We start from the raw sequence: 12,147 nt of genomic DNA, 5'->3' as shown, positions 1-12,147 counted from the left end.
AAGAACAGCCTTATAAACACCTGGGCTAGAGAACATGGCATTGAGTGGGTGTACCACATCCCTTACCATGCACCAGCAGCTGGGAAGGTTGAGCGGTGCAATGGACTGCTTAAAACCACCTTGAAGGCACTGGGTGGGGGGACTTTCAAAAACTGGGAGATGCATTTAGCAAGAGCCACCTGGTTAGTTAACACTCGAGGTTCCACCAGCCGAGCAGGCCCTGCCCAATCCGAACCCCTACAAACAACAGATGGAGATAAGGTTCCAGTGGTGCACATGAGAGGTATGCTTGGAAAAACTGTTTGGGTAAAGTCTGCCTTGAGCAAAGACAAACCCATCCGTGGGGTTGTTTTTGCTCAGGGACCAGGTTGCACCTGGTGGGTGATGCAAAAGGATGGAGAGACCCGATGCTTACCTCAAGAGGACCTTGTTTTAGGGTGAACTACCCATGGCTCTGTACTTGTATCAATATCAGCATGTATATTTGTATATAATTTGGGTAATGCATAGATTTATATGGTTGTAACATGTTAGTATGGGAAAAAATTCGGGGTGGATAATGTTGGGGTTTTAGTTTAGTCTTCGGTTTTCCTGTTAAAGGAATTTTCTCCCATATGCATGTTGCTAGGGGACAAATAGCTGTACTTAAGAAAGACAAAAAGGGGAGTGGGGCGGGCCTGGCTACTCTTTTGTCTACACCTGGGTGTGGGGACAGTTCGCTCTGAGCGTCCGGAGAGAGAAGCTGCAGAGAAAGGAGCTGCTGCTGCTTTCTTTTTGGCCGTTCTTTCTTCCTGCTGGAAACAACGCCGGGACCCCAAAAGCCGCTTTCCCTGCCCTGCTGGAGACCGGGCTGTGGCTGCCCTGCCCCGCTGCTGCTTCGAGCTTTCGCTACGCTGTAGCCCTGCTCGCCCTGCCTGCCTGGGCCTCCGTGGTTTTTTCCCATCTGGATACATCTCGCCTGCCACCCGGGATTTGCGTTCGTCCCTGCCGTTTCAGCCTGCTGTTCCTGAGAGTCCGGGATCGGCTGCCCAGCGGTTTGTGAAGCCTTTGTTCCATCCTTCCCGGGATCCCAGGGCACCAGAGCCGCGGGTTTCCCGAGCTCGCTCCGGAGCGCCCCCTGCAGCCGCGGGGGAACCATCGCACCTGCCCTGCTCACCGGGAGCCGCCAGCGCCCCTGCCGGCTGCGAGCGGAACTGCACCCGAGGGGAAAGGGCCCGACAGCCGAGAAGGCTGGCACTGGGTTTGTGATTGCTGTTACTGCCATAGTTGTTGTTGTTTTGTTTGACTGGTTATATACATATATATATAGAGTAAAGAACTGTTATTCCTATTTCCCACATCTTTGCCTAAAGGCCCTTGATTTCAAAATATAATAACTTGGAGGGAAAAGGGGTTATATCTGCCACTTCAAGGGGGGCCTCTGCCTTCCTTAGCAGACACCTGTCTTTCAAAACCGAGACATAGCCTGACAGGACCAGAGGTGAAGAACGTGCTCTACTCTGCAGCTGGGAGCCGTGGTCTGTCCTGGAGCCTCTGGCAGAAGGTGCCTGGTGAGACTCGGGGCTGCCAACTGGGATTCTGGAGCCAAAGTTACAGAAGGTCTGAAGCCAACTACACCCCAACAGAGAAGGAAATCTTGGCTGCCTATGACGGAGTTAAGGCCGCCTCAGAGGGCATCGGCACTGAAGCACAACTCCTCCTGGTACCCCGACTACTGGTGCAGCTCTGCTTGTGGTAGCAGCCATTGTACTGGAGCCTTTCTAACACCCTACCTCACTAGGGGGCGCCCTTTCACTGTTGGGGTGGCTCAGCCGGCTCTCGGGCTGAAACCATCAAATGTCGGTCACCAGAAGAGATCACTGAGGTCTAGGTTACCTCCCCCTGGGTGGCTCCCAATCCTAAATTACCTCCCCCTGTTCCAGAAAGTTCTCCCTTCTTTAGTTATTAATTGGTTCCCTGTTATGACTCCTGCCTCCCTGTTTTCCCCATTTGTTCTGAAAAATTGTATCCTCCCCTCTGCTTGTATCCCACTGGTTGTTTTCTCTTTCCCCGCCTTACTCTACCCCCCCATACAGGGGCTAGCCCGCGTCTCCTTGGGGCTTTTGTTGGTCCCTCCTGCAAATAAACCTGTTGGAACTCACACCAGAAGCCCCTCTTGCCTTCTTTGCCTCCGGGCAAACGCCAGCCTGATCATCGGCTGCCCGACGTGCTTCCTCTGAGGAGGAGCCAGCACACGGACCCATCTCACGCCGATTCCACTGAGCCGTCCAGCGAGGACGCTGTGGAGGCCAACGCTGCGTCCCTCTGCTCGAGGGCACGCCGGGGCTCGTGGTGACAAGCCCCCGGTCGCGTTATTTCACCATCTGCTCAGATGCCTCAGGGGAAAACCCGGGATCCAGGACCCTTCTCCCCTCCAGGGGAGCCTCTCCCAGCCATGTTCAGGAGCTGCGCTGCTGCTGCCCAGCCCCGCCATGCCTCTGCTATTGCTCTGGCATTTTTTGCTACTCTGTGGCCCTGCAGTCCCTGCCTGCCGGAATGCCCCACGGTTCCAGGTACTGCTGTAGCACTTCTGTGGAGTTTCTGATGTATCTTGTTTACTGCTCCGGGATTTTGCTTGTCCCTGCTGTTCCAGCTTGCTGCTTCCAAGGTTGCTGCTACAGCTGATTTCGCTCTTCGCAGGGGCACCGGGACTGGCTGCCCGGTGAGTTGTAAAGCAGGCCCCTTTTCCATCCCTTCCACTGGCGTGTCCGCCATTGTCCATGAGGAGAAAGATGGCCGAGCTGGCGCCACAGCGCCCCCTGCAGAGGAGGAAAGGGCCTGCAGCCAGGAGAGGCCGCTGCTGCGTTCTGCTCCTCTTTGTTGTTGTTGCTGCCCATGTTGTTGTTTGTTTGCACTGTTACACATACTAGTAAAGAAATGTTATTCCTTTTTCCATATCTTTGCCTGAAAGCCCCTTAATTTCAAAGTTATAATGATTTGGAGGGAAGGGAGTCACATTCTCCATTCCAGGGAGGTCCTACAGACACCTGTCTTTCAAACCAAGACAAGCTGACAGTTAATTTGATGCCTTAACAATTTATTAGCAATATAATGAAGACGTAATGAATTAATTGAGGTAGTCAAAAAGGTAACAAGTTTGTTCACTGGAGCTTGGAAGGGTAGCTGCAGAGGTCTCTGGTGAAGGGTGGGAGACCATCAGCAGCAGAAAACATGATGTTGCTGGCTCCTTCCGGATGCTCCAGCTGACACAAATGCTGTCACTCAGGCGTTGGTTTCCAGTGCACGTGCTTCTTGAGTCCTTGGCCCTTCTCTGTCTGCTGTAATGCAGAGAGTTTTGGTTCATCAGGACTCTTCCGCTCCTGGGCTCTGCCTTTCAGAATCACCCGTGCTTTCTTCTGAGTCGGCTTCAGGTTAGGAATCCTAGGAAGAAAGGGACTGGTATTAGCCACACCATTTCCAGCCAGCTGCTTTTCTGTCTCCTTGCAGAGCACACAGTGTTGCATCCTCTCTCTGTGCAAGCAGTGAGCAGCAAAGTAAACAACTGCACTCACTGCGGGGAGGCTGCAGAAGTGGAAGGGCAGGAATATGACCAGTTAAGTGCCTGGGGACCAACTGCAGCACACCGTGTTCTGTGTAGAGAAGCAGGCCTTGCTTGTCCCAAAAGGAAGCAGAGCTAGGGACTGGCTGGTTCCTTGACAGCCATTCTGGACCTCTCATTCCAGATTTTGCAACCCTCCAGGAGCTTAATGTTCCATACAGTGTCTTTTCCCAGTGTCTCCCTACTTGCTTTTACCAAGGCCAGATGATGATCTTTCTGTGCTCCTGTATGTAGGTGTTTCTGCTGCCTCCCTGGGGCTGCTTGTCTCCAGGCCCACCCTCCCATCCCAGTCAGAGGGACTGAAGGGGGGGTGTTAGGGGGATGAACCAGGCTGTGCTTGGTGGCGCCCAGCAACAGGACAAGAGGCAATGGGCAGAACCTGAACAGAAGTTCCACCTGAACCCGAAGAAGAACCTCTTTCCTGTGTGGGTGACAGGTTGCCCAGTGAGGGTGTGGAGTATTCCTCACTGGAATTATTCCAGAGCCCTCTGGACACAACCGTGTGCCATGTGCTCTGGGATGACCCCACTTGAGCAGGGAAGCAGGACCAGATGACCTACTGTGGTCCCTTCCAACCTGTCCCACCCTGTGATTCAGTGATACCCATCAGTAGCATGAGTTGGCAAGTGCCCAGACATTTCCCACCTGCACAACAGGGTGGTCTCAAATTTCCCTGCGCACTCCGGGGAGAACAGCACGTGAAAGGTCTGCTTCTGGCCAGGAGCGATGGTGCCCTGGTAGGGGTTGATGGAGAACAGGTCATGGACGAGATCTGGGAAGATTTCCAGGGAGGAACTAACACGCTGCAGAGAGAGGTGCTTTTGCCTCGACAAGTGTAGCTTCTTCTGCTGCTTGGACTGCTGCTGCTCGGAAGGCTGCTCCTGCTGCTTGGAAGGCTGCTGCTGCTGCTGAGAAGGGTGCCGTTCCTTGGAGCCAGGCCGCTTCTTGGAATGCTTCTGCTCCTCGGAAGGCTGCTGCTGCTGCTGAGAAGGGTGCCGTTCCTTGGAGCCAGGCCGCTTCTTGGAATGCTTCTGCTCCTCGGAAGGCTGCTGCTGCTGCTGAGAAGGGTGCCGTTCCTTGGAGCCAGGCCGCTTCTTGGAATGCTTCTGCTCCTTGGAAGGCTGCTGCTGCTGCTGAGAAGGGTGCCGTTCCTTGGAGCCAGGCCGCTTCTTGGAATGCTTCTGCTCCTCAGAAGGCTGCTGCTGCTGCTGAGAAGGGTGCCGTTCCTTGGAGCCAGGCCGCTTCTTGGAATGCTTCTGCTCCTCGGAAGGCTGCTGCTGCTGCTGAGAAGGGTGCCGTTCCTTGGAGCCAGGCCGCTTCTTGGAATGCTTCTGCTCCTCGGAAGGCTGCTGCTGCTGAGAAGGGTGCCGTTCCTTGGAGCCAGGCCGCTTCTCGGAATGCTTCTGCTCCTCGGAAGGCTGCTGCTGCTGAGAAGGGTGCTGTTCCTTGGAGTGGTGCCGCTTCTTGGAACGCTTTTTCTTCGAATCCAGCTGCTTCTCCTCAGAATGCTGCTGCGGCTCCGAGTCCTGTGGCTGTTGATTAATGTAGTCCACAAGCTTCTTGAATTCACCCTGCTCCAGCAGCTGCTTGAAATGGTTCAGGTCCTGCTGGTACCGCTGGTGCCGCTGGTACTCAGCCTCCTGCTGTGCCTGCGTGATCTCCTGCTGCCACTTCTTTGAGTCCTCTGGCTGTTGATTAATGTATTCCACAAGCTTCTTGAATTCACCCTTCTCCAGCAGATGCTTGAAATAGTTCAGCTCCTGCTGGTACCGCTGGTGCCGCTGGTACTCGGCCTCCTGCTGTGCCTGTGCGATCTCGTGCTGCCGCTTCTTGTAAATACGGTACGCCTCAAACTGCTGCATTATCTTCTCACCAAAATACTGCTCCTGCTTCTCTAGATTCTCATAGTGCTTCTGAAACATCCGCTGCATCTCCGTATGGAAATCCGGCGGCTTATGCCGCTCCGGGTACAATTCCTCGTACTCGCTCAGGCACCTATCCAGCCACTGCTCATCGAAATAAAGCTGCTGCTCTGCAAGAGATTCCCGGTGCTCCCTATAGTATAGCCGCATTGCCTCATACATCTCTATCACCCGGTCCATGGCATCCACGTTCCACTCCACGCGCTGGAATGGCGGCTCCTCGCAATCCTGCCGCAGCTCCAGGAGAGTCTGCTGCCACTTCTCTTCATTCTGCCGCATCTTCTTGAAATTCTCCTGGATCTTCTTATGGAGAGCCTCCAGCAGCTGCTCAGAATCCTGCTGCTGCTCCTGGAAATCCTCCAGCAGCTGCTCGGTATCCTGCTGCTGCTCCTGGAAATCCTCCAGCAGCTGCTCGGAATCCTGCTGCTGCTCCTGGAAATCCTCCAACAGCTGCTCGGAATCTTGCTGCTGCTGCTCCTGCAAATCCTCCAACAGCTGCTCAGAATCCTGCTGCAGCTGCTCTTGGAAATCCTGCTCCTTCTCCTCAGAATCCTCCTCCTCCTCCTCGAAATCCAGCTGCAGCTGCTCGCAATACTGCTGCAGCTGCTCCAGGAAATCCTGCTCCTTCTCCTCGGAATATTCCTCCTCGGAATCCAGCTGCGGCGGCTCGGCACGCAGCTTGGCAAGCCACTGTTGCTCCCGCAACGCAGAGGGCTGCATCTCAAAAGGATGCTCCTGCTGCCTCCAGAAATGACGCAGCAGTTTTCCGCGATGCCTCACAGTATCAGAGGAGAGGAACTTGCCTGCAGAGAGGAAGAGGACACCTTTCAAATACAAAATCCTATGCTCCCAGCAACTCTGCCTCCTGCTGCACGTGGGTGGAAGAGAGCTGGGATGCACTGGGAGCATTTCTGGACAAGTACCTTCAGCAGGAAATAGAGCATCTGGGAGCAGGGTCTCTGCCTGCAGCACACATTCCCGTGCCAAAACAGGAGGGTTGGTTTTAGACAGTGACTTTGCACTTGCCCTGGGGTGGGGAACTGCACATAGACAGTGGCTGCAGGGCAGCTCACTCGTTACACCATTGTTTTTCCCAGTCTCAGACTTCCCAAAGAGATGACCTGATGTCCCCCTTCCCAGTCCTGACCCAGCACATGGCTCTCCCCAGAGCCCAGCTCCGCTCCTTTGCAGAGCAGAAGTGGCAGAGCAAGAACAGAAGGGCTGAAAGGCAGCGGGGGGCAAGGAGAAAACTCTCCAGCTGCAGCTGGGAGGATGCTGATGAAAGCGGACATGTGGACAAGGGTGAAAAAGCAATTCATGTTTTGGGGTGAAGTGGCAGGGTCTTCTCCCCAGGCCCTCAGCTACCAAGTGAAATGCCCTTACCCATCAGAGTCTTTGAGTATGGCTTCATCACTTCTTCTTCACTATCTCTGACTTTCTCCCAGGAGTATTCCAGGGCTACCTTTCCTGTGTTGTGCATCGTGAAACTGAAAAGCAAGGAGGAGAAATAAAAAGAAAACATCCAATAAATATAAAGCAAATGGCACAGCAACATTGTCTGATGGACTCCTGGTACCACTTTCTGCTGAGGAGCATCTTCTTCCCCAGGCAAAAAAAATCCTGCCATGCTCAGACTGCTGTCCTGGGTGGCCCAAAAAAGTATTTCAAAGTCTGGAAGTTTAAGAGGAAAGGGCCAACATGGTGCCCAGGATGTCGAAGCTAAGGGGCTTACTCTGGACTTTAGGTCTTGGTTTGACTGCAAACTTATTCTTGAGCAGATGAGGACAGGGGACATGCAGTGAAAGCAAACCCATGGCTGTTCTCAGCAGAAAGGCATGGCAGCATTGAACCTCTCCTGACCACCATCTCCTGCTTGGTTTTGTGTACATGGAAAGGGGCCTGTGCTGATTTTGGCTGGGGTAGAGTTTTGGGAAGCAGGCACGGGGTCAGCCAGCCCTGGGCAAAGGCAGTTCCTGTTCGCAGGGCCCTGCCTGGCCTCCAGCACTCACGTGGCTGTCCTTGTCTGGAAGGGGAAGGTATCGTTGAACCGAACCACGGCTGTGCTCAGTTCAAATTTGGCGTAGGCAACAAGGGCACTGAGATACACCTCGGCCTCATGGCTGCTCTCCTTCACCACAGTGTGAGCTGGTTCTGGGACTGTCTCGAGCACCTGGGAACAGAGGAGGGAAGAATCACTGAGCAGAGCCCAGAAACCCAGGCTGAGAAGGGAATCTTTTGGCCTCCAAGATCAGCCTCATAGAGGGACTAGAAAGGACCATTCACTTTTACTTCCCTGGAAAGATGACCAAATGGGGGCTGTTCTGCTACAGTATTTGTTTCTACCCACTGATCAAAGCAGTCTCCACCACAGCTGTTAATATACCCATGAAGGCTATAGCTGCGTTCCAGTCCCTGTACTTCAACTTTGTAGAGGAACTGACTTTTTTCTTGGTTCCCTATAAATCCAGCAGGTCTCAAAATTAGGGTTAAGTTCCCCTGCTGGAGCTCTGTGGATGGAGAACCCAAAGACTGAAGAGTTCTAGAAAGCACCTTTTTCTTCTTGTCTTAGGAGCAAGTGCTCTCCAGATGTCGTGTGGAGCAGCAGCCACACTGCTGGGACCTGGGGATGGGCATTTTGGGATGTGAAAGATCTCACCAGGAAAGTCTCCAACTGCAGATGGTCTGATAGAAAAGAGGATGGTTTAGAGGCCTTAGAATGGTCCAGAAACTCGGAAAGAACCTTCACCCAAGATGAGTGTGTTTGGCAATGATGACAGTAAAAGCAAGAGTTTCTGGAGATGATCCTTTTCCAGACTCCTCCATACTGTCATATAGTGCCTGGGCTACTCCATGATGAGATATCCCACACAATACAGAGATCACAACTAAAATCTCTGGTATCCATGCAGACAGAATGTGGAGTTCACCAGCACATGCAGAAGAGTGTTTGTACTTCTCTCCACTTCAAAAGAACAGACAGAGTGCAGCAGACTTAACTCCTTATTGGTGAAAAGGCACCGAATCGGATGAAGAGATTGCTAACACCATAAAATGGGATAGAATCATAAAACATTGTCTCCCATTCAACACGGGCTGCAACACTTGTGCTTGTGGCACAGACTGATAGTTTGTGTGTGGCTAAAAGTCTCTTGTCAAAAGGCTTCCCCCTCTTGTGTGAGTGTATCTGGTCACTGTGCATCCACCTCTCCCCTAGAATGCACTGCTGGTGAACCTCACGGCTGTCCAGTGTCCAGAGGAAGCAGGAGCTGCTCAGCCAGCAGTGGTGGTGTTATGGTGGCTCTTTTTGTAAAAGCTGGGTTGGCTTTTTTTGCTGGATTTTTTGCTGTTTTGCTTCTTACCCTCTCTTTTATAGGCCACCTGGCTCCCGGGAGTTTCCTGGTGGTATCCTTCCACGTGACAACACGCATTCCGTCATCCCAGTCCTCAACCTTCGTTTGTGGCAGCTCAAAGTTGATCTCGGCCACCTTACATTTCACAAGATGCCTCCTGAAGGTGGCTGGGATATCTGATTTCAAGGTCACTGTGATGCTCTTGGCACAGCCAGGAGGGAGGTGTCCCACCTAGGGAGAATCAGGGAGTCAAGACCAAACTGGGAGCACTGCCAAGACCAGTACTGACAGCAAAAGGTACGGATGTGGTGAGCAGCGGTGCCAGGAATCTGCACCTCAGCGTGGATTTATGTGAAGTTTGATAGACAAAAGTATGAACAGAAGGTGCCACCTCCCATAACATGGAGCATTTTCTGCAAGGCTGGCAGCCTTGGCCCAGCCAAGCCAGGGACTACATCTCCTATGTGGCACTGGAATGGGCTATCACTGGTACGTGAGGACTCCCTGCCAGCTCCTGGGTACACCAGGGCAGGGCTTGAGCAATGGGGAAAGGCGGAGCAGTCCACACTCACCTTTGGGGAGAACCGGAATGGGGCATCTGCCTCCCACTCAAAGCGCATGACCTTCGTATGGGTGTGGTTGGTGATGGTGAAGGTCCTGCAGTAGTGCTTCCCAACATGACAGTCCCCAAACTGGATGTGATTCACTCTGACAGCTGTTAAGGAGGAGAGCAAGGGATCTCAGCATGCAATGAGGTCCACCCACTCCCCTCACGTGCACAGACACCTGTGTGTCCAATGCTTCCTTGCTCCAAGCCTTCCTCCCTCTGGGACAGAGCTCCCCAGACAGTTCCCCATCCCACCACTTTCAGGGAAACACCCTGACACATCCCTAAGTTAGCGACATGCAGCACAGCACACATTGCTCTGCACGCACAGCTGCCACACCCACAGGCCACCAAGTCCAGTGGGTGACAGCCAGGCCTGGCTAGAGAGAGAACACACATGATGAGACATTTTCCTCTTCCTTGCTCCAGCTTGGCAGCCTCTCCTCTCTTACCATCAATGATGTCTCTCTTCACACTGCTCTCAGCGTTCCTCTCCTGTGTGTCTTCCTCTAGTCCATCGAGGGTGAATTCATCCTCGTGGCCTTCACCCACCAGCTCTATTTGGGTCTTGTTAGAGTAGATGTTCACCACTGACACACAAATCCTCCCTTCCAGATGTTGAGCCAGGGTGGGTTTGAAAATGACATCAAACTCTGCCACTTGCCCGTGATGCAGAAGCAGGAAAGGCTTCTTTGGGTGCTTGCTCACTGCACAGCAATGGAAATCAGAGTTAAGTCATACAGCTGTACAGAGGAAATATTTCCATAGGGTATATGAGGAATAAGAGGTTGAAACCAGCTGCCTTCTAAGCACACGTTCTCCCTCCAGTGGTTCCAGACCCTCTTCCTGTGTTCACAAGACTGCCACCTCCAGACACATCACCACTTAAGCAGCTTAACCTCAGCTGCTAATGCCCAGCCCTCATTCCATCTGCTTCCAGCCAGCTCCAGCCATATGGAAAGCTGAGCCAAAGAGTGCTTTTGGCAGAAGCTGTCTGGCTGTGTGTTCAAGGGCTGCCCCCGTTCAGGCTGGTGCCTTCCCACGTGCGGCAAAGACCTCAGAGGTTCCACTGAGGTAGTGACAGTGTGCCACAACTCAACCCACCATGTCTAGAAGAACAGAAGAACTTCCTACAACTTGCTAGGAGGAAACCTTGCAAAGGGTCCTCAAGAAAAGCTTGGGGACAGAGAGCCCAAGGAAAGAAACTGGGTCTAACATCTGGCTGCTGCTTAGACAAGCCAAGAGCAGAGCACACGTTTTCCCTCTACATGATCACACTTCATGGTTAATGAATTTACCGTTCTCAATGGAGTCCTCTTCCACATCTTCAGTGTGCAATCTCTTGAATGTGGCTTTCCTGGCTTTCATAAAGAACGCTCCCTGCTCATCCTCCAGATGTACCATAAACTGAGAAAAGGGAACACAGAGCACAATGACGCTGGTGTGAGTACAGGATGGCATGTGGACTGGCACTGCAGTGCTGCTGCTCCACCATGGGAACCCAGCACCTCCCTCCACTACAAACAGCACTTAGCACATAAGTTAAGTCAAACTAGCCAGGAAAAAAGGGTGTTCAGAGGCATTTGGATAGAACTGACACAGAACTAAAGAGGACAGAAAGTAATGAGCAGAATGTAATTAAACCACAACTAAGTTTACTTAAAACATACTAAACGGCATCAAATACAATCCAACGGAACTGGGAAATCACACACGTCCCCGAGAACAAAAGGGGACCTGAGAGACGGGAAAATACTCCACCACCTTTCTTGTGTTCAACTCAAAGAAGAAAGACTGGACAGAAAATTTCCAAGAACTTCCCTTCTTGGAGAACAGACATCAGCCACTTGCTTAAAAAGAATTTCTGACACCTCTTCCCAGGTCTGCAATGTTTTTTGGGACCCCCATGTCACAAGCACTGGGTCCCAAACCAGACCATTCCTTGAGCAAGTCCTCACCTTGACAGGTACGATGCCATTGTTACGGAAGACCAGGGGCAGCATCTCTGAATCCCCCAGCTGGAGCCTCTTGAAGCGCAGCACAGCATTTCCCCTCCGGCTGCGAGCACTTGGGCACACGACTGTCACCTGTGGCTCATGCCCCTTCCCACTGATGGTGAAGGTCAGGTGTTGGGGTTGAATTTTCACGGGGCTGCAGGAGAGGCACAGAAACAATTTCAGCTGGCACTAACCCATTTCTCACTGGGCAAGCTAAGCAGCAAGGACCACCCACAGTGTTTTCCCTGCCTGGTGCTCCTGTACCCCACAACACAGCCTCCCACCAGCCCCTTCCCAGTCTACTCAGGGCCATTCACAAGAGGAATCTGCTCCAAAGAGCCAGAGCCTTCCAGAATAACAGTCAAAAATAATTTCACTTAATTGAATCATGCAGTACAGCAGGTAAGTAATGAGGCAAATATGGCAAATCCCCTGGCTGCAATGAGATGAGACATGCAACAAGCAAAAGCACAGCATGAAAGCAGTACAAGAACAAGAAGGCAAAACTAAATCAGCATCACCATCAGTAAAGATTATTTCCAAGAACAGTAAAAAAGCAATTGCTTATTAGCAATTAGACTTCTCTTATTCCAATTCAGCCACGAAAGGGTTGAGGAAGGGCAGGTCAAAGCCGCAAATACACAGGTTCCAGGGCAGAGGAACTGGGCTCTTC

At 52.4% G+C, this 12,147-nt stretch overlaps 2 protein-coding genes across 3 annotated transcripts in view; both read right to left on the bottom strand.

The window, feature by feature from the left end:
* The window catches only part of LOC125329204 (microsomal triglyceride transfer protein-like), a 41,369-nt gene extending 38,110 nt beyond the window's left edge, over positions 1-3,259 (bottom strand). The window contains exon 1 of one of the 2 annotated variants that reach the window (XM_048310792.1): positions 2,240-3,259. In XM_048310792.1, coding sequence (XP_048166749.1) covers positions 2,240-2,243 — 4 coding nt within the window. In that variant the 5' untranslated portion in view covers positions 2,244-3,259. Of the gene's footprint in view, positions 1-2,141 lie in introns of both variants that reach the window. The other variant, XM_048310793.1, reaches the window with a different exon arrangement.
* LOC125329781 (hydrocephalus-inducing protein homolog) overlaps positions 3,111-12,147 on the bottom strand; it is a 71,526-nt gene continuing 62,489 nt past the window's right edge. The window contains exons 58-66 of the mRNA XM_048312146.1: positions 11,436-11,628; positions 10,776-10,884; positions 9,930-10,184; positions 9,443-9,585; positions 8,880-9,101; positions 7,530-7,690; positions 6,904-7,007; positions 4,244-6,323; positions 3,111-3,420 (exon numbers count right to left, since the gene is read on the bottom strand). Coding sequence (XP_048168103.1) covers positions 3,258-3,420; positions 4,244-6,323; positions 6,904-7,007; positions 7,530-7,690; positions 8,880-9,101; positions 9,443-9,585; positions 9,930-10,184; positions 10,776-10,884; positions 11,436-11,628 — 3,430 coding nt within the window. The 3' untranslated portion in view covers positions 3,111-3,257. The remainder of the gene's footprint in view (positions 3,421-4,243; positions 6,324-6,903; positions 7,008-7,529; positions 7,691-8,879; positions 9,102-9,442; positions 9,586-9,929; positions 10,185-10,775; positions 10,885-11,435; positions 11,629-12,147) is intronic.

This window comes from Corvus hawaiiensis, chromosome 8, assembly GCF_020740725.1.
Source record: "Corvus hawaiiensis isolate bCorHaw1 chromosome 8, bCorHaw1.pri.cur, whole genome shotgun sequence".
NCBI classification, from domain to species: Eukaryota; Metazoa; Chordata; class Aves; order Passeriformes; family Corvidae; genus Corvus; species Corvus hawaiiensis.
This window is presented reverse-complemented; position numbering and strand designations above follow the sequence as displayed.